Consider the following 22,151-nt stretch of genomic DNA (forward strand, 5'->3'; position numbering starts at 1 on the left):
ACGATCCTAACGTTAAGGCAAAAAATCCAAATCGCGTTTATACGAAGACTCGTGCTGCGCGTGCTTCTCCCGGAGTACGAAAATCCAAACGAGCGTAAAATTACAATGTTACACTTTGAAAGAAGCGAAATCTTTAGCTATACAAGCAAGAAAATTCCAAATTTTTATTTCTTTTTCGATATAATTATTTGTTGATAAACTGTTCGAAGGATAATTTCGACATGTCAAGAGCGATACATATTCGCTTACGCGAATATTAAACGTATGCGTGCTCTTGGTACGGACCTTGGAAATTTAAGGATGCGTTAACAGGAAATTGAGTGTTCCACGGTGAAAAAAACGGGGGTTCTGAGGTCAATGCCGCGTCGATTAATCCAACATATTGTATCGTTCAATGAAAATTGCTATTTGCGTCTTGTCGATCCGCCGTTAATCTCGATACGCGACAGAAGCGAGGAACAGAAATGGAGAACCGCCCCGCTCGTTTCGCGCTTCGTTCCCGGGCAGTTTGCTCTTTTAAAAAAGCCCGTGTTTCGCCACGTTCAGGCTTTTTTCGCGACGAGCCGCACTAATTGAACATCGTGATCGCGCTACTCGAGGCTGGTTATTTATTCATAACGAACGGGGTGTTTACGTGCCGTGGCGATGTGCTCGACTCGCCGCGCGAACGAATCGCGGGCACGGGCGTCGGGCCACGCGGTGGCAACGTGCGGCGAAAATCGTAATCGGCCCGCCGCCGCCGAGTGTTTGTAATGCGATAATGCTGTCGGCACTGTCGTCCGAGGCGATGATTCACGAAATTACTGCCGCGTACTTTACGGCGGTCGCACGTTTCCCCACGGCGGAAATAGCCCCGCGATGTGCGCGAGTGAATTTCGTTTGTTATTTTGCAAATGGGACAGTTCTAAAATCGTATGATTAAAGGTGTGATCTAACGCGCGGATTCAAAAGCTGAAGAGAGAGAGGGAGGGAGGGGGGCAGCCTTTTCGGTAATAAAGCAGACATTGCGTGACATCATGTCATTTACTATTAAATGAGTTTTTTTCTGCAAATTGAAACAAATTAAAATCGAAAGATTTAGCTTTAAAAAATGCAAATAGAAAATAAATCCAGGTTGAGATATGTGTGATAATGACGATAAATATGCTTTCAATACAAAGAACAATTATAAATCAAACTTCTCTTTCCTCTCATTCTGATTCCTGTAACTATCGGTATGACAACTATTTTTCGCGTTTTTATGTTTATATACTTTAATATATCGGCATTTTAAAAATAAAAGTATAATTTTATCAACCGCATACCTTTTTGTTTCTACTTCTGCTTTACGTTCCGAGCGATTATAAAAGAATCTTTTGATTAAGAAAAATTCAAAGTTTCTTAATAATTATGATTTCTTATCGAGACGATGTTCTTGGTAAGTTACTTAAGTAAGTTACTCAGAGGAACTCCAGTTTCTATCTGTAATAATCGTATTACAGATAGGAGATGATGTTCTTGATAGCTCAATATATGTTAGTTTCCGGAGAAAAAAATCGAGTGTAAAAATAAGTAATTTGTACATAAATCAAAGTAAATGTACATGTTAATATGAAAATATGGGAAGACAGAAATGAGGGGAGAATGTAAGAAATATATATCAAAATACAGAGTCTGACATGCGCCGGTGCGCGAGTGCAGCTAAAGGTTGGAGAGGGCGAGCCTGTTAAATTAAAAATATAATGGCTCGCGACCTCGGGGGGCGTGCGATATATTCAGTCGAAATTACCCTCATAAAAACGTGCGGCGAATAGAAAGCGAGCGCGTTCACGGTCGCGATTATTACATAATAATAAGGCGATTATTACATAATAATTAAGTCGTTTACTCATGACGGGCGTGCTTATTAAATCGGATTAGAGATTAAGAGAACTCGATCGTTTCTAACAAGTACAGTTACGCATGGCATTAATTAACCTGCGGTAAGTTCCTTACAGTTGCCCGCAACCCGAAGCCCATGGCCCGTATTATACATTTCTGCTTTTATCGCGAGAAACCGCGCGAATGATTAAAAAATAAGAAAGTAGTTTCGAAGAGATACGGAATTGCTTGTGAGCATATGCAAATATTACAACCAAGAGATATTGCCTTCATTCGGCATAATTTTGTGAAAGCAGCTGTCATAGATATTTCTAGTTGTTGGCAATGTGTAAGAGAAGATATCTTTGTTTTCTTATACATTTACATTTATCTTCTAATAACAGAATTATCATTAAGAAATGATACGTCTTCGCTTCTAAAAAATTTGTAAAAACCCGCTTGCTTATTAGCAGTTTCTTATTAAGAATTATTATCAATGCACAAATACAAATTCGTATTAGTCACTTCTACTATACGTTACTTATATATATACTATCTCAAAAAACTGACTCAGTTCTTTCTTCAATTCGACGATTTAATTATCCTGGAAATTTTATGCGGACGTCATGCGGCGTTTCCGCGATTTCTATCTGCTTTCCCGTCAATGGGTTTTCGGCGTGTACTATCTGTGCTCCGCGTACTTCGGTAGTTTTCATCGTGACGCACTCCGAACGCATTTACGCCGACGATACGTCGATACGAGATGTCCGATGACGTTCGTCACGAACGGTGAAATCGAGGGGGTACGCACACCGAGTTAAATTACAAAATTCACCGTTAAATTAACTATATACGTATTTTACACGGGATCTCACTCGCACGACTCGTCTCGACATATATACGAAATCGCGCACAAAAGTCACATTTACGTCACGTCCGTTCATCTCGGCCTGCATCTTTTTATATCTCGCATTTAAAACGGGACACGTATATACAGGGTACCTAACTTTTGACCGTTCTTTCCCACAAAGGACTCTTTGCTTTAGAGCGGAACGTTACTCGACGATAATTCGAGCGTGTGTAATTATGCTGTAACGCCATGCACGGGAAAAGAAGAATATTCTTGATTTGAAAATACACCTTTAATCTTAACGTGAAAATCTTGAAATGAGATTATATTGCGTTAAACGAAGAAAACTAGCTTGAATAAAGTTATTTTATATAGTTTAACCAAAAAAAAGTTGAAATAAAAAGTTGAAATGCGTGCATATAATTTATCCTTTCATAAAAATTCGATTGCAGAAAGGTCTATTTTGAAATGACTTTGAAATGACCGTAATAAGGAATGGGTAATACTATTCCCAGTACGGTAAATGCATGCGTGCGTGCGCGAGTCCTCATTTGCGTAAGACGACGTAAATTGCACGCGCCGAAACGAAAATAGCGACCGTAATCTTAAGTTCAATATCAACCGCTAATACCGGAGATAAGATCGTATTTTATGTGTGTGCGTCATTGCTGACATAACAACGGGTCACACGGTGCAAGAAAGTGCACGCGATACACGATGCTGCGAGCGACTTTGCAGCGAAGAGGATTGTCAATATTGAACGCGATGAAAATTTGCGACGCGCTGCTCGAAGAAAGAAATATAACATCTGCGAAATTTCCGCGTAAGCGAAATTAGAAATCACGCGAAGACGCACCGTGGTCTCGCTGGTACAATAATTAATATCTTATCGTGTAAATATTGACTGCAACGACACCGACGGTTTACACTATCGTTGCATCACAGTTTTACGATTGGCATAACTACTTCCTGCGTTTGTGTGTGCTATTTCGTCGTGACGTCAAAATAGAAGCGCGAAGAAAAAAATCGTGTTCCTAATTCTCTTTCTCTTTTTACTGTTACTTCACTACCAGTTCCTTTTTATATAATTACTGTTATTTGTCACTAACTGTCTTTGACACACGGTCGCGAGAAATTTTTCTCGTCGGTCAAAAGCGTTACCTTCCCGTTCGGGCTAGAATAAGCTTGGTAGCTGTCGCGGTCTCTATACGAGAATAAAAATTGAGTTCCATGGCATGGCGAACAAAAGCGGTTTGTCAGACAAGCTCATTATTGGATAACGCGATGAAAAAGAAACGGATAATCACTGCGGTTTCTCAATTGCATAATCAATGATGAAAGGCGGAACTGTTGTATGGACGTTGAGCACGCGCTCTTGAACATGTGCGGTGCCTTCTTTTCCTGAATTTTACTCGGAGTGCAATTGAACCGAACAGGCAGCCAACGAACTTGGTCTGAGAAATGAGAAATCCTATTGAAATTCCTCGCTGTTCTTCCATTCTGCAGCGGGCTTTTCATCACGTTCCCCTTTCTCTTGGCTAAACATTTTAAAAACTTCTTGCCTCTATCGGCACGATATTGACGAGAAAGGTGTTGTAATTAGAAATATAAATATTTCGTTTTCATCAATTTTTATATTCCTTCTTTGCGGCTAGACATTTTTAGAACTTGTAACAACTTCTTGACCGGATATTGACGTGAGAGGTATTACTGCAATTGAAAATATTAATAAAAAATTGACCAATCTGTACGTACATTTCACGTGTCAACTTTCCATGCGGATCCTCTCAGAACGTCCAGCAGTATCCGTAGCAGGAGTCTCGGAGGAAATAGACATAAAAGTAGGACAAATCTTTCTCTCTCTTTCTCGGTCTGTCTAGCTTCACGCTGCTTCCGCGTGAAACTTCGTGGAGCGTCAAAAATCGACGGATTCTGCCGCAACACGATGATTGCCGAGGTCGCTCGCGTGCGAGCGCGAAATCAAGCCGATTCCGACCTACGACAAGCGGAGATGCGTAGGCGGTATACAGGACCCGTCGGAGAGGAAGAAGAGAGGGGAAAAGAGAGATCTGTCGAAGCGAGATTCAAGTTCCTCGCGTGGTGTCGACGAGCATTTACGTTCGCCGGACTTGCTCGTTGCTCGTCGCGAACGTCTTTCGCTCGTGACGACAGCGACGACGAGGAAGCCGCTCTCTTCTTGCCGACCTTGCCTTGACGGTGCTATCGATTCCGGCCGACCATGAAGATTCCGAAGGATATCCGCCCGGGATGTGGAAAGACCGTCTCGAGTGCGACCTACGACAAGAGAGTGAGTGCGTACGCGCCGCGGCGTGGGTGCGCGAAGGATGAGTTCCCACGTAATAAGCGCGCGATTAATATTCCCGGGGTGTCCTTTACATATATTCGTCGAATTCCGAGAACCCATCACGTCGTGGACACGTGTCGCGAAAAAAGAAAAATTATTTTCCGAGAAAAATTCTTCCGAGAAAGAACTTTCACGTACGTTATAAATTGGGGAGCAATAGTATTAATTTGCTCTATTCTCGGCTTTAGTATAACACGTTTATATGAGAAAGGTTGTTAACTTTTTTATGTTTTTTTTTTGCGTTTCTTTCACGACGCGTTTTTTTTGTATGCTTAATTTGAATATCTCGCTACGTCAGATTTACCAAATATTTTTCAACGCCATTATTTGAAGCTATACGAAGACATACTTGGTTTTAAATGAAGAAGCAAATTTTCATGAATTATATTATGTCAAAACATTAATAATAACATTTATAATAACGTTATTTTTTCTCGTAGGATAAAATATTGGAGAATGAGGGAACGCGCCGTATATATAACACATTCGATGCATTTCAAAAACTCGATTATAGTTTGCCGCTGCGGATATTATTAGCTTTAGGAAAAATTGCAACGTTGGTTGGCACGAATATTACATAAGAGAAACTTAAAGTAATATGTTATATTGTAATCGATAGAAATTCTCTCCGCGCGATAGTGGAAGCTTTAGCTTGGGAAGGTAGGTACATGGAAAACGATAGCTCGTAGCTGCAGCCTGCCAAGAAAGGCGGGTCGACGTTCTATGCGATCCCTGAAAATTATGCGACGTATTTGCAAGTAAATAGAATTTTCGAAATTCTAAAAAAAATATGTATTTCGAAATACGGGTTTGTCTCGCAAAACGACGAGCAGGGCAAACTATATAGGGCGCAACGAGATTCGACTCAAGGGAGAACTTCTCTGGAATAACCGATCTCTGCGGGACTCACCTGAGGGATTTGTCGTCTCGAAATAGCGCTTTATTGCGCGTCTGTAAAAACATCTACGCTTCTCGTTTATGAGAAGGTAAAAATATGGGAGATCGAGACTTACGAAGCGATCTCTCCAGCGCCGGCGACGCATCGGTAGATGGTATCCTCTGACGAAAACGCCCGCGATTGACGTCAATTTTCTAAAAAAAAGAAGAAGTAAATTGTGCGGGGACACCGATTAAAACCAGACGTGGTCGTCATCAATTATTCTCAATCTTCTTTGGACCGTTCCACTGAACTGGCCGACGATCGGTAGAGAGAGGGTCCCAGGGCAACTGTCACAACATCTGTTTTAAGCAATTATTTAGCGCAATTATTTCATTGACCGTTAAGGGGATTGAATAATGCGGCTCGGACAGAATTCGCTCGATTTAAAATAGCTGCTACCGACGACCTGAGTGAGTTGCAAAAATTATTTATTCATAGTACTTTTTCGCGATTATCTTGCCTTGTAATCTGGAACGTCTATATTAGGTATACGAGAAACGAACTACTTTCGGATCATTATAGGATAAACAGTTTTAATTAATAGATGAACGATTATTTTAAACAGTATAATTTCGTGTCTGACGCGTCGTCTCGCGTTTTTATAACAACCGAAAAAATAATTGCACGTTGTGCGATACTTGAACCGAGCACGGTGTACACGTGCGCAACTTTGTCCGATTTCGTAGATCGATGATCGCAAACGTTCCGCTTCCGCGCTCGCTATAAATTTCAGTCGATCGTTAAAACGGCGAAACGGCTCTTCCGCACGATCGCGTTACGTTCGATTCGTAACAGAGGAGAACGATACCACCTGCGAATCCCGAGCTAATACAGCTTGTTAACCCGAACGTATCCGAATAGGTAACGTTCGTCGGCGCAAGTATTTTCGAGACCTGCACAGATTTAGAATTATTTATTAGAATAGTCTTGTATAGGAAATACGTCTAGTCGTTTGAAAACTTACATGAATATCCTTCTCGGAAAAGAACTTGTTTTTTTTTTTTTTTTTTTTTTTTTAATACTAGACACAATACAGAGGAAAATTCTAATAATTTAGTAACTTTAATATATGTATGTTATTTAAATAATAATAATTTAATTACTACATTTTTAACAGATTACATTTTACACTCTCGAGAGGTGAGAAGCAACGCTATAATGGACAGATTGCGCACAAAAGGCATCGATTTTCTGAGTCGGACGTGGGTCTGACTAATTCACGGTCGCATCTACTTAGCGCGAGAAACGTGTCGTGTTAGTGACGTGCGAGGGACGAGCCTTTGTTCCGAGTGCGGTAATTATCGTCGTTGAAGAAGCGTAACGCGGATAGAGACTGGGTCCTCGCGTTTCCTAGGAAATAGTACACCGTGTCGAAGTTTATATTGTGCTTATTCAAAGCGGACGATTCGTTCTACGGTCTAACGGTCGCGCGTCGTGAAACCGCGCGGCGTGCACACTGCGCACACCACACGCACGCACACACGCTCATCAGTAAAAGTCCGTTGACGTCAATTAGCCCGAACAGAGAGAATCGCGTTCGTCGTGAATTACCGATCTTCCACGAAGCGACTCAGAGATCGACGAAAAAAACAAAGGAAAGTTATTTATTAAACCCATCACACGTATATATATATACGTATATAAGTTGTACCCCGCTGGTTGAGTGCCCGCCGAGATTTGCCCGACCTTCACATTTCGCCTATAAATTTTTTTCCGTCCGACGACGAATTACTTAAGTATGCACGCGAGAAATGTAAATAATCGTAATAGTCGCACTTGCGTCTCTCGATAAATATTCATGAACGCAAGTAAAAACGCTGAACCGCCGTAGCCGCGTGTATGAACGCCTCTATAGTCGCGCTTATAAATATTGATTCCTCCCGTGAAATACGACCCGAATGAATCTGATTAATCCGTTCCTGTGGTTCGAAGGTCAACGAAAGAAACTCTACTCGCGCGGATACGCACGCTGCTCCCGGCCCGCTTATGCCTTTTTTTTTGCCTTTACATGCGTAACGTTACACTACCTCGCCGGTGAAATCGGCGAGTTATGAAAGGGAAAATTCGGGCCGCGTGTACGATGCGGCAACGCGTGCATCTGCAACGGGGGACCGTCTCGCTCCGCCGAGCGACATTCATATTCGCGTTATATCGCAACTTCCATTTCGGTCGGACGGACTCGATTGCCGGCACGAGGATCATAATGCCGATCGAATCGAGAGCCCGCGCGTTTCCCTCAGCCCGAAATACCCTCGCCCTATTCGATAGATACGGGAGAAATAACGATTCTCTCTCCTCTCTCCTCCATTCCGCCCCCGCCTTCGCCACCCCCCTCCCTCTCGTCAACACGTAAATCGCCGTTATTCTCTGCGCGTCGTCAATATGAATTTATCATACTGTCAATCCGCGAGCGTATGACCATGCGACTATAACGTGCAAAGAGCGACCCAGTACCTTCGATTTTATTTCCGTTGGCGCGCTCCTCGGTCAATCTAGAGAGAGTCGTTCGTTTCATGCCATCTAAAGTTTTATGCCAGATAGATGTGACCGTGATTTAATCGCGGGGGAGACCTAAAATAATTTCGCTCGAGAGACGGACAACGTCGCGTTTTACATTCGCGAGCTGTTGTATACCCGCTGTCCGTCGAGGAATGATTATCACGTCGGCTGCAACGCGTCATTCATATATGTGAATGACATTCGATTTCACATGAAAAACTCTCCCAGGCAGCCGGACACGTTTTCCCCTTCGTAACTTATTCTTCCTTGCCATAAAAAATTAATGTAGATTAAAATGTTAAAAGGGTTCGTAATGTTTTACGGCAGGGAGAAGAATGAAAGAAATTTTTTTAATTATGAAAGGAAACATGCGTTCTTGAGTTTTTCATGAAAATTGAACGTCATCCGAACGCGAATGACGTGACAGTCGATATGTTAAATAGAAGAAGGCCGTAAGCGCTTCCACTTGTATTTTAACCACCGTGTCTTTAACCGACTCGCGATCGATCTTTTATCAATCCGTTTTGCGCCAAGCAAATATACGACCGTGAATTGCAATAGAATGTCAGAAAATCGTTAAAAATTATAGGTACAAATTCAATATACCTATAATTTTTCTTCAATTAGATTATTAGAATAATATAGAAATAAGAGGAGGTCGAAGCTTCAATTTGTATTTTAACTACCATCTCTTTGACTGACTTGCGATCGACCTTTTATTAGCCCGTTTTGCACCAAGTAAATACGACTGTTTGCAGTAGGACTTCAGAAAATCGTTATTAAATTCGCAGAGTCAAATTATGCTCAGCTTAAGTCACTTTTAATCGTTCCTATAGGTCGCCACTGCTCCTACACAATTTGTCGTTAATTTAACTAAACCAATGTTATTGTAACCAAACTAATGGAATTGGAATAATAAATTTCGACCTTAAATATTTCACAGTGTACGGTTACAAATTCATAATGTATCTATATTTCGTCAATAAAATGAAGTTCCAACTTACATATTGCAACGGCTGTCTTAACCGACTTGCGATTAATCTTTTATCCAGTCCGTTTTCGCCAAGTAAATTAGCCGCGTGAATTACAGAAAAACCGTTAAAATATACAAGTATTGTACAAATTGTACCCGTAAATCATCAATCAGGATAATACAGAGATTGTGCAGAAAGCGTTCCGCGAACAATTTCTCTGACTTTCGCGTTTTTAACCAGAGCCGCTCGCGCGATTTTACTATCGATATCGCTGAGTAGCAACAGTAATCGTCGATCATGCGAGGACTTATAAGCGGCAAGATAAATAAAGAGGAGAGGAATCGCTCTCGCTCGAGAGCAAAACGACCGCGAGGCCAAGAGCGAAGATTAGCAGTGTGCACGCGGGAACATCGCTTCGGGAATGTATCGCGTCCCGTTCGAGAAATTTCGTCTTTTCGCCCCGCGACGAGGGGGCGAGAAGCGGTTTTTCGCGATGTCGCTGTCGCGTTAAAAGATCATAATCGCACGAACGTGGTTCCGTCCATTCCGTCCCGCAGATAAATGCCAGGTAAATAAACGCGCGACGCCCGGGCCGTCCAATTTCTTCGATCGTCGACCGAGACCGACCGCTCGCCGCTCGCCGAGCGTAATATGCAATCGCGCTTTACGCAAAGTGCCCCGAATGGACCTATAAGGTCATCGGCGAGAGCGCGACACACGCCCCTCGCCGTATATATTTTCGCTATTCCATATATTTAATATTACCTACTCGCGTGTGTGTGCATCTCTGCTCCGGACTCCGAACGCGAGCCGCACGGTCGTACGCGTCGGACCGGAGCGGACCGCGCCAGGCCGGTCACGTGCCGACGCGTGGCGTCCGCTACCTCGCCGTATACAATCGCATCGAGAAACAATTAACGATGAGACAGACACCGCGGGCACGTATACGTGTGTGACGTCAATCGTCGAAGATAACGGGCGCGAGCGCTCGCGGTAGTAATCGGTAGTGGTGGGCGTCGGGTGCACCGACGTAGGTTACGTGGGAGCAGCGGCGGGTGGGCAGGGGGTGGGGGGTGCGAGGAGGGGGAGAGGGAGACGAGTCGCGGGGGGTGGAAGAGAGAGAGAGAGAGAGAGAGAGAGAGAGAGAGAGAGAGAGAGGGAAGGAGGGAGACCGAGAAAGGAAGCGAAAGAGAGGGATGGTCCGCTAAGAATGGCCGGGGCGACGCGACGTACGAGGAGGCGGCGAGGGCCGAGGGCGCCGACACCGTCGTCGTCGTCGTCGTCGTCGTCGTCATCGTCGGCGAGTGCCGGAGCAGCGGCACGCCAGGGGGGTGGTAACATGGCCGCCGGTCAGTCGGTATCGAACCGTCGCGCCGAGCGGAGCTCCTACGCTGACTCGCGGCGCGCGTAGGCACGGCGACGGTTCGATTCCGCTCCGCTCCCGCTACGCTCCGTCCGCTCCGGCGGTGGTGGACCCCAGGGCACCCTCCGGATATATCTGGCGGGCGCGCGCGCGTCGGCGCCTGTCTTCTCTCACCTCCGATGGGTCCCCTGGAGTACCGTCTCCCCGTCACCGTCGCCATCGTCATCGTCGTCGCTGTCAATTCCGCCTGTCAGGCCCCGCGCGTTCACCGGGGGATCCTCGAGGTGGCCAACCGGTAATCGCCGAGCCAAGGTGGGTGAGCGACTCGAGAGAGAGAAAAGGGAGTCGACCCCCTCGGTACCGCCCCCCCCCTTTCTCTCCTCCCTCCCCCCGGCCTGAGAGAAGTTCCGCGCGGAAACTCGTCCGAATCGCGAGCGGAATTTCGCGTCCGTGTCCTGACGTCGGCGACCTCGTCCGACCGCGCGCGCGGGGTTCTCCGTCATCGAGGAGTATCGACGGCGATCGATCGGCGGGGTCTCTCTCTCTCTCTCTCTCTCTCTTTCTCTCTCTCGCTGGGTAGGAGGTCGTTGTCGATCCATGACGTCAGCCAAGGATCTCTGTTGTACTTGTTGCGGGCGGAACTTTGTACCCCGTCCGTCGGGACCCGCGAGGCGAATCCTTGACGCGCGAATATCTTCCTCTCTCACTCTGTCTCTCCTTGAGACCGTCCGTCGGCCCCGTTTACCTTCTTTCGCGCCGTTTCTCTCCCCCTTTTATCTTCTTTCTCCCCGTCCGGGATACCACGTCGCGTTGCGGCCGTCCCCGACGTCCGTCGGATCGGCCGGCCTTGCGAGCCCGCGTCAGAACGCGGCGAACGCGTGATAAATAATTATCGTGAGTTAGACGGTCGCCGATATCGCTTCGAGATATACCTCCGGGGAGCGAGGCAGCGAAGATATTGATAATATTCGCCAGTTGAAGAAGACTCGCGCGCGCGGGACAACGAGCCGCAATTATACGAGCCCGTATAAAAGTCCGATCCGTCGGGGATCCGACTTTTCGAAGTAGGTCTTTATGAATTTTCATCGGAGCTCGCGCCTGCGTATAATTGCTCGCGCAAACATCAACACGTAAAAACGAGAGCGGAAAGTCACAAATGGTCGTATGCGACAAAAATTGACGTTTCGGACGATAGCGAGAAGAATAAAGAGCGTGGTCAAAGCCGGTTATTAAAAGTAGCACAAATGATGACGTGAGTAACGAGCTTCTCAAGAAAGTTTTTGTTTTTTTTTATGTACGAGAGATCACGTTCAGGCCGCTTGCGACTCTCCGCTCCAACGATACTGATACGATATGGAGATTGGAGAGAAAGAGAGAGATACCGTAGTATCTTTGCACAACTTTACACCGTTGAATTCATAGGGTCAAATGATATTCAATTTGTTTTAACCATTCCTATAAGTCCGCCACTGCTCCTACTCGATATGTCGTTAATTTAACTAGCCAATGAAATTAAGATGCTACTGTTTATAATAATAAATTTTGATACACGTGGTAGTTAAAATTAACAAAATGTTGTTTAACTCAAGGTATTGGCTTAAATAATGTCGTTCAATTTTTTTCCTTTAATAACGTGTACTATTAATGTTATTTTATATTACAGTTCCTTATAATTTTCATTCGCAATCAAGACAATTGTTAAATAATACACTTGTTAATTTTACGCAAAGCGTAATTTTGTGAAACTGTGTTAGAAACTAGAAAGGGAAACTAGAAATCGGGTTCCCTTTTAAAGCCGCGCGCTCCGCGATTGTTGCAGATTAGCGAGGAGATCGGAGGGAAAAGTTAACTTGTAAGAGCGTGCGAGTTGAAAGAGAAATTGACGGTAAACATGGACACTGGATCTACGCAGGGTAAAAAGCAAATCCGCGTCGGATTTTACGATATCGAGGGAACGATCGGCAAGGGTAACTTTGCCGTTGTAAAGCTGGCCAGACATCGAATCACGAAAACGGAGGTACGCACGCGCGCTTTTCCCGATATTTGTTAAGCGACGACGTTATACATCTGTGAAAAGAAAAAGAAATTGTCATTATTGCTGATTCGCATTTTCCTCCACAGGTGGCTATCAAGATAATCGACAAAACCCAATTAGATCCTACTAATCTAGAAAAAGTTTACAGAGAGGTCGAAATTATGAAGCAGCTGGAGCACCCGCATATCGTTAAATTATATCAAGTTATGGAAACGAAGAACATGATTTACATGGTAAGAATAACGAAGATGTTGCAGCCGTTTCCCTTCTCCCCGTTTCTTTTCTTGCCGCGAATAAAACGCGAGACCTGGTCGCTGTTGCAGGTGTGCGAATACGCGAGCAAGGGTGAGATATTCGACTACATTGCGCGATACGGAAGAATGGGAGAGCCCAGGGCACGTGCGACATTCGCTCAGATACTCTCCGCGGTCGAGTATTGTCATGTGACGGGTGTGGCGCATCGTGATCTGAAAGCGGAAAACCTGCTCCTCGACGCCCAGATGAACGTGAAAATTGCCGATTTCGGCTTCAGTAACAGATTCGCCCCGGGGGAACGATTGAGCACGTGGTGCGGTAGCCCTCCCTACGCTGCTCCCGAAGTCTTTCGTGGGAAGCATTACGCCGGACCGGAAATCGACGTGTGGGTAAGTCCTGCGTGACGACGCGCTTCGCAAAAATCGAGATGGCAAAACGAATTTACATTGATCGCACGTTCGAAATAAATATTCTCGTTTTTTGTAGAGCCTGGGCGTTGTGTTGTACGTGTTAGTGTGCGGAGCACTGCCCTTCGATGGATCAACTCTTCAGTCATTGAGAGATCGTGTGCTAAGCGGCAGATTTAGAATTCCTTACTTTATGAGCACAGGTGATTATGATAAATATACATTTTATACGTGCATTCGGTATATCCAAGTATTTGCACTGCATATATCGAAATTCGTGTTACAGATTGCGAAAGCCTAATACGCAAGATGTTAGTGCTGGAGCCTTCCAAACGATACACCATTCCACAAATCAAGAGGCACCGTTGGATGGCGGGGACAGCAGATAGCATTTGTTCGGTGATCGTAACGCGGCCATCGTCGTCCATTCGGGAACCAAATGAGCAAATACTTCGACTCATGCACAGCTTAGGAATAGACATTAGTCGCACTAGAGAGGTAAGAAAACATTTGTTTCATTGCTATCTTACACATAAAACGGAGAATATATATATATAGTATTTATCTATATATACGAGATATATTTATTTATTCATTAAGAAAGTAATCGTATTATATTTTTGAATTATACACCTCGTTCGGTTTCGAGAAATAAATATGCGGCATTGTCTAGCGACGTAGAAAGACAGAAGATTTTTACAAGCTACGCACATATTATTTCGATATATTTTCTAATGCGCTATGTAAACATGAGTGTTATCTTTTAACAGTCTTTACGAAACAGCAGCTACGACCATCACGCTGCTATTTATTTCTTACTGCTGGAAAGGTTGAAGCAACATCGCGTCAGTAGCACCATTAATAATGCCTGCTGGTCCTCAGTCGCAAGAACGAAAGAAGATAAATTTAAATCAAGGTACACATATATTATCAAGTACCATCACGTATACCTTCTTTTGAAGGACTTGATTTCAAATACCGATTTCACTTTAGTTACTTCCAATCCTACCAGTCGGAGCGATATCGCAAGAACAATGCCTTAATGTAATCAATTTTTATTTACAGCGATAGCTTAGTGGGACGTTGAACTTTATTGATGGGTGACGCACATATTGAAGATTTTGTCAGGTTGGATTGGAAGCACATTGCTGTCGCTTTATTTTTGGTAACTCCTCGTTTCGTTTTCTTATTTCTTTCTTTACCCTGAATCCTGATTTTTTATCATAATTTTAGTTTGGTTTTTTTTATTACGAGTAAACAGCACATTATTATTTTTTAAATGTTTTTCTATCATTGTGTAAGATGATTTCATATTTTTCATATTAATCATATTTGACTGACAAAATCTAATACCCTGCAAATATATTTTATACTCGACATTCATTTTATGCTACTAATAATAAGTACCTGAATTAATTTATGGTGTAACTCTCCCGTAATGGAATTTTCTACAATTTAACGACAGACTAAGGCTAAAAGATGAAATGATGAGAACACTTGATTAATACTCTCTGAATTCATTGCTGCATAGACCGCCTATTCGCAGTCATCGCAAAAACTGCAATGGCAGAATAAACATTTATTTCAAATATTAACGAGACAAAAATCTTTTTCTTGTTCCAGAGCAAGAGAAGATGGCAGCAGAGGGGGAAAGAGATTTAGCTCGACGAGTTCTTCGACCGATGAAGGTTGTTGCAGCGCGGAAGGTGATTTAGAAGAAGGCCCAAGCGGAGACGAGTTGCGCGAGGCGCAAATCAAACTGGAAGAGCATAGATTAGGCCTAGATCACGATATCAGTCAACGAATTGACAGTCAGATAGTCAATCGAAGATTAAGTGATTATCAACATCATTTTGATAACCCGCTTATGGATCCTATTGATCCACCCAGTCGAACGACTTTGTTTATGGCGGGCGGTACCGGTAGCTCGTCGTCGGAACTCTTCGAGTCCAGCTTCGATTCTGGCTGCCCGCCAGATTATACAGGGGCGAATTGTTTCACGAGCAGTTTACCATCTTGCACGCCACCGCCACCCAAGAGTCCATCCCCTATCACTGGTCGAATATCTCGAGTCTCTCAGGGACGAAGAGCGTCCGATGGTGGACCTAGATTACTATTCTGTCAGCAAGGTGTCGGCGATAGGCCATCCAAGCAGAGAAGTATTCAAGGTGCGTCACGTCTGTTTGTTTGTTCGTTCGGCAACTCCACGGTTTACGATAACGCAATAATTTAATCGCTTTTTTAGATTCGGGAAAAGCTCGAGGCCACCTGGATCTAGTCCATCTTAGACCACCGTCCACACCGCCCGATAATCAACAACAATTTAAGATACGCGGCGACTCGGGCACGCAACTGCAGCTTTTAGTGCAGCAACGTATGCTGCAGCAAAAGCGTAACTTGTATCATCGACACAGGGGCGGCGGTAGCCCGACTCCGATCACAGTTTCCACCAGTGGCAGCACTAGTAGACGTGGCGATCACGTACCGAGGCAAGACAGCTACAAGCTGGCGCAACGTACACAAATTTTGCCGCCTCTCTCTCAGGGACACGTAGACCGAGACTTCGACAGAGATAGAAAGCGAGACGAGGAAAGGTGGAAGAGTCTACCGTCCCGCTTGGCAGCGGATTGCCAGTTGGCGGAGAGGTCGCTAATATGGAGCCAGCAGGTAAATTCATAAAAAAGTTACTGAAGTAAAAATAGATAGATCGGGCAAACATATGAACGACTGAAGCGACGTGTACAGCCTTTGGAGCGCTTTTTACAATTGGACTGTGATTTTGACACTCTCTATTTGGAGGAAGTAAATTAATCGATACTGTAGAAAATAACACTGTAGAAAATGAAACTGGAAAATCCTTGTACATAGTTCACTCAATGTAGAAGATAAGATTTTTTTTTTTTTAATTGAATGTCTGGGCATTATTGTAAATGCTTTCCACATTTGCAATAGTGAGCTAATGTACATAATGTTATCTAGTACCTATAATGTTATTTAGTACCTGCGATTTATTAGCACAATTATTTATGTTAAATGCAAATAAATGATTATTTTTCTTTAATTTGGCAGTTATCTTTTATTCTAATTTGCCTTACTGCATGAACCATCCTTGATATAAAATTATCATCTTGTTAGTAATTCAATCTTATACGCACTTCAAACAGGAAAACTCCCTCCTAATACGGAGAAATTATATATTATTGTATATAATTGATTCAATTTTTATATCTTTATATTTTTACGTCAATTCTAATGAAGCAATCATGCGTATTTATGTATATATATATATTTTTTTTTGTATCTATATGCATAAGAAGTGTCTATATCCCACAATGCTTCCATATCATTTTGCTTGGCATATATTTTCTCCAAGTTTATGCATATAGATACAAAAATATAAAAAAGAAATGAATTATTCACATGCCAGATGTTAAATAACTCATACAATATGAAACATTAGGTGGGTCTTAGTGGAGGTGCGTCTTACTTGCCACCTGGCAGTGTAGGTGGTTTCTTGTGGCCCGCCACCAGCAATCCACATTCAACCATCTTCGAGAATGTAGGGGATCCAATGGAATAAATTTCTGCCCTATCGTTATATTAGTAATTGCCTCGAGATCTTGCGTATGAAAAGTCAGCTGAATTATTATATCAACTCTGTCAGCAGTGTTCCCTCCCTAGTCTTTCCACGTTGACTTTTATCAACATAGTTGCACATCATTTTGCATCTGATAGAGAAACGCTAAGATATATACGAAGGATATACGAAGGATTTAATGACGTTCACTCATCTATGATAATTATATATCTTTACATACTCAAGATCTCCGATTAGTTGTATGGTACACGTTACTGAATGCCAAAGATTTACAATTTTTTACTTCTATTGGCCCGAAACGTTGGTACTCGTCGAGGATTTGACGAAGCGCTAAAAGCTGCGTACAATATTCCATACAAATCGTTCGCTAATGTACTACTTCGCAAAGTTATACTTGACGTTATTGTACGTCTGCATGAGTACACACAGACTACGTATACATGACTAAAAAAAAGTTCTCGTGCAAAGGAATCTTTATCATACAGTAACACGTGTACCTGCCTTATTAAAATGACTGATTCTACCAGTCAAATATCCAATTATATCATAGACTGATAATTAACAAGCTGAAACACCAACCAAGTTTAATCGAAGAGCAAATGACATAGGACTTGCTTCACACACTCCGCTATTGAGAGTATGACAAGACGGAAGGAGAGAGAGAGAGAGAAAGAGAACTGCAGGATTTTTAAGTATTGTTAACGAGGTTTTTAATTGACGAATTCAAGTAGACTTAGGAAGCTTGGAGTTCGTTCATTTTTGTAACTGCTCATATGTATAATATAAAAACGAATAACGGAATATATATATATTACGAATTTACGCGAATATATAAATCCTTAGAGGGATATTCTGTACTGCCAATGAGTGAGAGAAATGCGAATGCTCAAGTTGTTGACGAGATATTATAAATATGTTATAGAATAAGGCGTAAGAGAGAAAAAAACGAAATATCGACGATAAGTATAACAGCGACTGAAATAGGATTAAAGTTCCGTCGATAGCGGAGCGCAAGTACTATGCCATTTTCGCTTTTCCATTAATTTAATCGAAGAGTGGAAATACGACGCGGGTTGAAAAGAACGTTCCATTGTACAAAATTAGAGATGTTTTCTTCTTCCACTCTTCACCGATGGTGACCATAGAGAATAGAGAAAATAATAACGAAAAAACAATAATATTAGCGGTAAATAGTAGCTAATGTGTCAGAAGTGCTGCATTCTGTAAAGATGTTTAAACAAATCATTTACGCGATCATTTCCTAACATAAACATAAGTTAACTGCATTTTATATATATGTTATCTCTTTCTAGAAATATTTAAAGCCACTGTATATTAACAGTCGCACTACTTTTATACAAGTATCTTTCACGAATCGTTCACCGATATCCTCCGAATATGATTTCTCTTTTCTAAACGGGATATTTTCTATTTCGACAGCTCTGCTTTACGAGCTTCTTGCGTAATTATAATTAATTAGGAGAACATTGACGAGAAACAATAATTGCGAAACCGTTTGTACGTTTGATATGAATACAGCACTTAAAAAAAACAGTATATACATACATATATTATTAGAATCTAGTAATCTAGTCAGTAGCAAGCAATACCGGCCGCGCACAACTGACAACGACTTTACTATTCAAATTTTTCGCCATTTTTTACCCGACAGGAAACAATCAAACTTGGCTCAAAAATCTTTTGATAAGCGAGACATAACCGTTAAGTTAGCCTAATCGCAAACGAAATCCACTATCTGCGAACGGACATCGACGCGAGGTATCCATGAATCTCAGGAATTGAAAATCAATTTCGGCATTGTTGCGAATTCTTATAACACGCCTGTCTTTTCCGAACTCATATATAACTCTTTGGATTGCGTAAAAAAGTAGAAAACCAGTATCGGGTTTTGGTAGCAATAAATTGATTTCACCTGTCCATAAAAATGCAAAACACAACTATACGACTCCGACGGAAGATTCTGCGACAATTACACGCGATACTACTTGTTTTATATGTAAGCTATCGTTTTAGAATATGTAATCCGTTTAAAGATAAAGACTACAATCCGTTTTGCGGAAGTAATTATTTGCTATCAAGCACTGACTGCCATACAGACACGTTGTCGCGAAGAAGAAAAAAATTAAGAAAGAGACCTGAGAGACAGAGGGTCGCTTATACGCGTATACAATATAACAAATTTCGTTTCTCACGCTCTTAAGCAAAGTGCGCACATACTGTCACTTCAACAGTCATATACGATAGTAAGTAGTTACTTTTTGTAAATTGCAAAATTGTCGACATACGCATACATGCGAGTTCTAAATAAAACATATGCAGATTGAGATCCAAACTGACGTGTTTCGAGCATTCGTAGAAGTTTTCTTTATTTCGACACGGTACATATCCGCGTAAGAGCTTGTATTTACAATAGCGTTATCGATTAAAATGTCTAGCGGAACTTACAACGGATTTTTCTCGTCGAAAAGATCACAGCCCGTTCTCCCAGCTCGATCCTTGGCTCGCCGCGGCGTGAGCTTCTCGTGTTCACTGGGGTTCAACGGCTCCCCGTTCTCGTCCAACTGGCCGTTCGCAAGGTCCTCTTTTATCTTTTCGGAATACACCACGTCAAACAAATCTTGAGCAGTGAACTCGGGCTCTGTGATCCCCTCCGCTTTATACGACACGTATGGTTTCAGGGTGAAACCTTCCAATGAAGGAACGATTAATTCAGGAACCATTTCTGGCACGTGAATCCATTTGTCGCCAAGTTGGTACCCAGTACTCCTCGTACCTCTTCCTGTAATTTATCATAGTGATTCGTTAACATATTACAACATTACAATACACCTTCGATTTACGCCATACACATATCGTTAATCTATCTGATTGCAGCGTACTAGCGACCAGTCTTTTTCTACGTTATTCATTGTCTTCTATGCAATGAAATTAGACCGTGTTTACTCATGAAAATAATTTATTACTCCAAAACGTCTTGTATCGAAGGCAATAACTTACTATCTATTGGTATGTCAGGATCCGGATTCTTCATTTGTTGCTGTTTGAAGTTGCGACTGCCGCGTTTGCCGTACAGCAAGAATTTCCGAAAATTTCGCTTCCCGTTGCAAACGCAGGAAGTCGCGATTCCACGTCGCAATATCATGCAGGGTGACGCCATTATCGTGTTCCTGGTTAAGAAAAGCAGATCGATAAAATTACAAATAAGTACATTACATTCAAATATTGATTCGGGTTGTAACAGAAAGCTATCGACGCTTGCGAGGATGGCATTAAACATAACCTAATCTACGATCGCAACTAAATCACGGATTTGTATCGACGATACTGATTGACGTTGAAACGTGGTATTTACTGAATCTTACTTAAAATTCACGTTATAAAATAAAGGGACTAACGCTCTGTGATTCGTGTTGCAGGTTAATGTACAGGTTACGTTTAATCAATCAAGCAGAAGCGTTCGCTTCGCGTACTCTCCACCACGCCATTATTTACTATTATTATTATTATTTCGACAGAAGCGCCAAGATCAAGTAAATCCTGCATCAAAGAACTCCTCCGATAAGATTTTTTTGCAAGATACCAAATCAGAATCATCGGCTGTCGATATAGAATTCTCGACCGCCGATGTAAATGTCACAAAACAATTAATTATTCCTTCCAATACATATACAATTATATGTATATGTATACATTTACGTATATCACGCACACTTGTTTCAAAAAATGCAAATAATGCAGTTAAAATGAATAGCAAGGAAAGGCAAGCGTGGAAAGATTAGCCTGAAAAAGAAAAGAAAAAAACCTATAACATAATTAATTTACCAGCTGTAATGGAGGCTCTTTATGCGTTTCTCTGCGCTACTTTTTGCGCTCAAAATGAGATAATTATACATTACTGACATCTTAGTAAAGGATTAAAGATGAAATACTAAAAGCACGGTAATGAAACGGACATTGCTATTTGTAAGCCTCCATTTGCAGCCCATGATAAGAGAAAATCAAAAGATGCACTCGGAGACCTGTGCGATTACTAATCGTGCTAATCTATGAATGTATAAGTTGTTCTCAAAATAAATTACATATCAGTAAATAAAGACAAAACATATATGTATATCTGCCCCACGCGGCAATATTTTTAGTTATTTCGGTTTTGTAAAAATATGGAAACAAAATTTACGGACTTGATAATAACATTTATATTCAACAAATTCAAATCGTTCAATGTTTTTGTTTTAGAAATATTAAGATAATTCAAAAATTACTAAACAGTATTTTCTCTCGTCAAATAATAACATTTAATAAACAAAGCGAAACAGATGGGATATAGAAAAACGGAGCACAGACGGGACTGTGCCGAATCTGTCTCCAATCTATCTCTCTCTCGCAATTAGAATAATAGATCCGTCAATCGTAATACGGATTTCTTTCGTCTCCGTCGGCGCCCCGAGGCTACGCGACCGTCGCGGCTCGCGGCCGTACCGGGCCGTATGTACACAACGGACTCGCACGATGCGCAATTAATTCCTCGAGCGTCACGCAACTCACGCATTCGACTCTCGTTTACATCTGTTATTATATTTATCCCCGACGGCTCGAGTGACCCCGGGACTCTCGAGACCCTGACGCTTCCGATAAAAGAGGCAAAAAAGGGGAGCAAGAGAAAAAAAACAGAGAAACAGGTACGAAAAAAAAGGAGGAAGGAGGCTTGACGCGCCGCATCAGCTGAGGATGCGAGGCGAGGAGACGCGGCGGCCGACGCGCACGTCGTCCCCGGACACCGCGGGCGCGCTACCGCGATCGTAGACGCACCAGAAGAAAAGGAGCACCGCCGCGTCCGCCGCTCGAATCGTCCTGCCGTCCTCGGTCGGCTCTCGGTCAGGTTTCGCGCGCGGGACCACCAGGACCACCTTTTCGAAGGAGCCGCGCCACGGCGATCGGCCATTTTGCCTTTTGCCAGCCCAGCCGCAGAGCGCAGTAGCGCAGGGCTAGCGGGGACCGTGGTCGG

At 42.7% G+C, this 22,151-nt stretch overlaps 2 protein-coding genes across 5 annotated transcripts; one reads left to right on the forward strand and one right to left on the reverse strand.

Moving 5' to 3' along the window:
- Positions 1 to 10,744: 10,744 nt before the first annotated feature.
- LOC143907428 (uncharacterized) lies at positions 10,745 to 19,597 on the forward strand. 2 transcript variants are annotated; one of them, XM_077424230.1, is made up of 10 exons: positions 10,745 to 11,142; positions 12,650 to 12,847; positions 12,952 to 13,098; positions 13,189 to 13,509; positions 13,607 to 13,730; positions 13,814 to 14,025; positions 14,298 to 14,443; positions 15,151 to 15,695; positions 15,773 to 16,194; positions 16,988 to 19,597. In XM_077424230.1, exons 2-10 carry the CDS (start codon positions 12,722 to 12,724, stop codon positions 17,105 to 17,107), a joined length of 2,163 nt encoding a protein of 720 aa, XP_077280356.1. In that variant the 5' UTR covers positions 10,745 to 11,142; positions 12,650 to 12,721; the 3' UTR covers positions 17,108 to 19,597. The 2 variants fall into 2 exon arrangements, with proteins under 2 accessions (XP_077280356.1, XP_077280357.1); XM_077424231.1 differs by lacking the exon at positions 10,745 to 11,142 and adding an exon at positions 11,321 to 11,894.
- On the reverse strand, positions 19,496 to 22,088 carry Mrpl41 (mitochondrial ribosomal protein L41). Of its 3 annotated transcripts, none has more exons than XM_077424234.1 (3): positions 21,956 to 22,088; positions 20,144 to 20,313; positions 19,496 to 19,925 (listed from the first exon to the last, which is right to left on the reverse strand). In XM_077424234.1, the coding sequence occupies exons 2-3, from the start codon at positions 20,301 to 20,303 to the stop codon at positions 19,588 to 19,590; spliced, it is 498 nt and encodes a 165-aa protein (XP_077280360.1). In that variant the 5' UTR covers positions 20,304 to 20,313; positions 21,956 to 22,088; the 3' UTR covers positions 19,496 to 19,587. The 3 variants fall into 3 exon arrangements, with proteins under 3 accessions (XP_077280360.1, XP_077280358.1, XP_077280359.1); XM_077424232.1 differs by lacking the exon at positions 21,956 to 22,088 and adding an exon at positions 20,542 to 20,694; XM_077424233.1 differs by lacking the exon at positions 21,956 to 22,088 and adding an exon at positions 20,509 to 20,624.
- Positions 22,089 to 22,151: the final 63 nt, after the last annotated feature.

Source organism: Temnothorax americanus, unplaced genomic scaffold (genome assembly GCF_048541705.1).
Source record: "Temnothorax americanus isolate GAGA-0224 unplaced genomic scaffold, ASM4854170v1 Scaffold8, whole genome shotgun sequence".
Classification (NCBI taxonomy): Eukaryota; Metazoa; Arthropoda; class Insecta; order Hymenoptera; family Formicidae; genus Temnothorax; species Temnothorax americanus.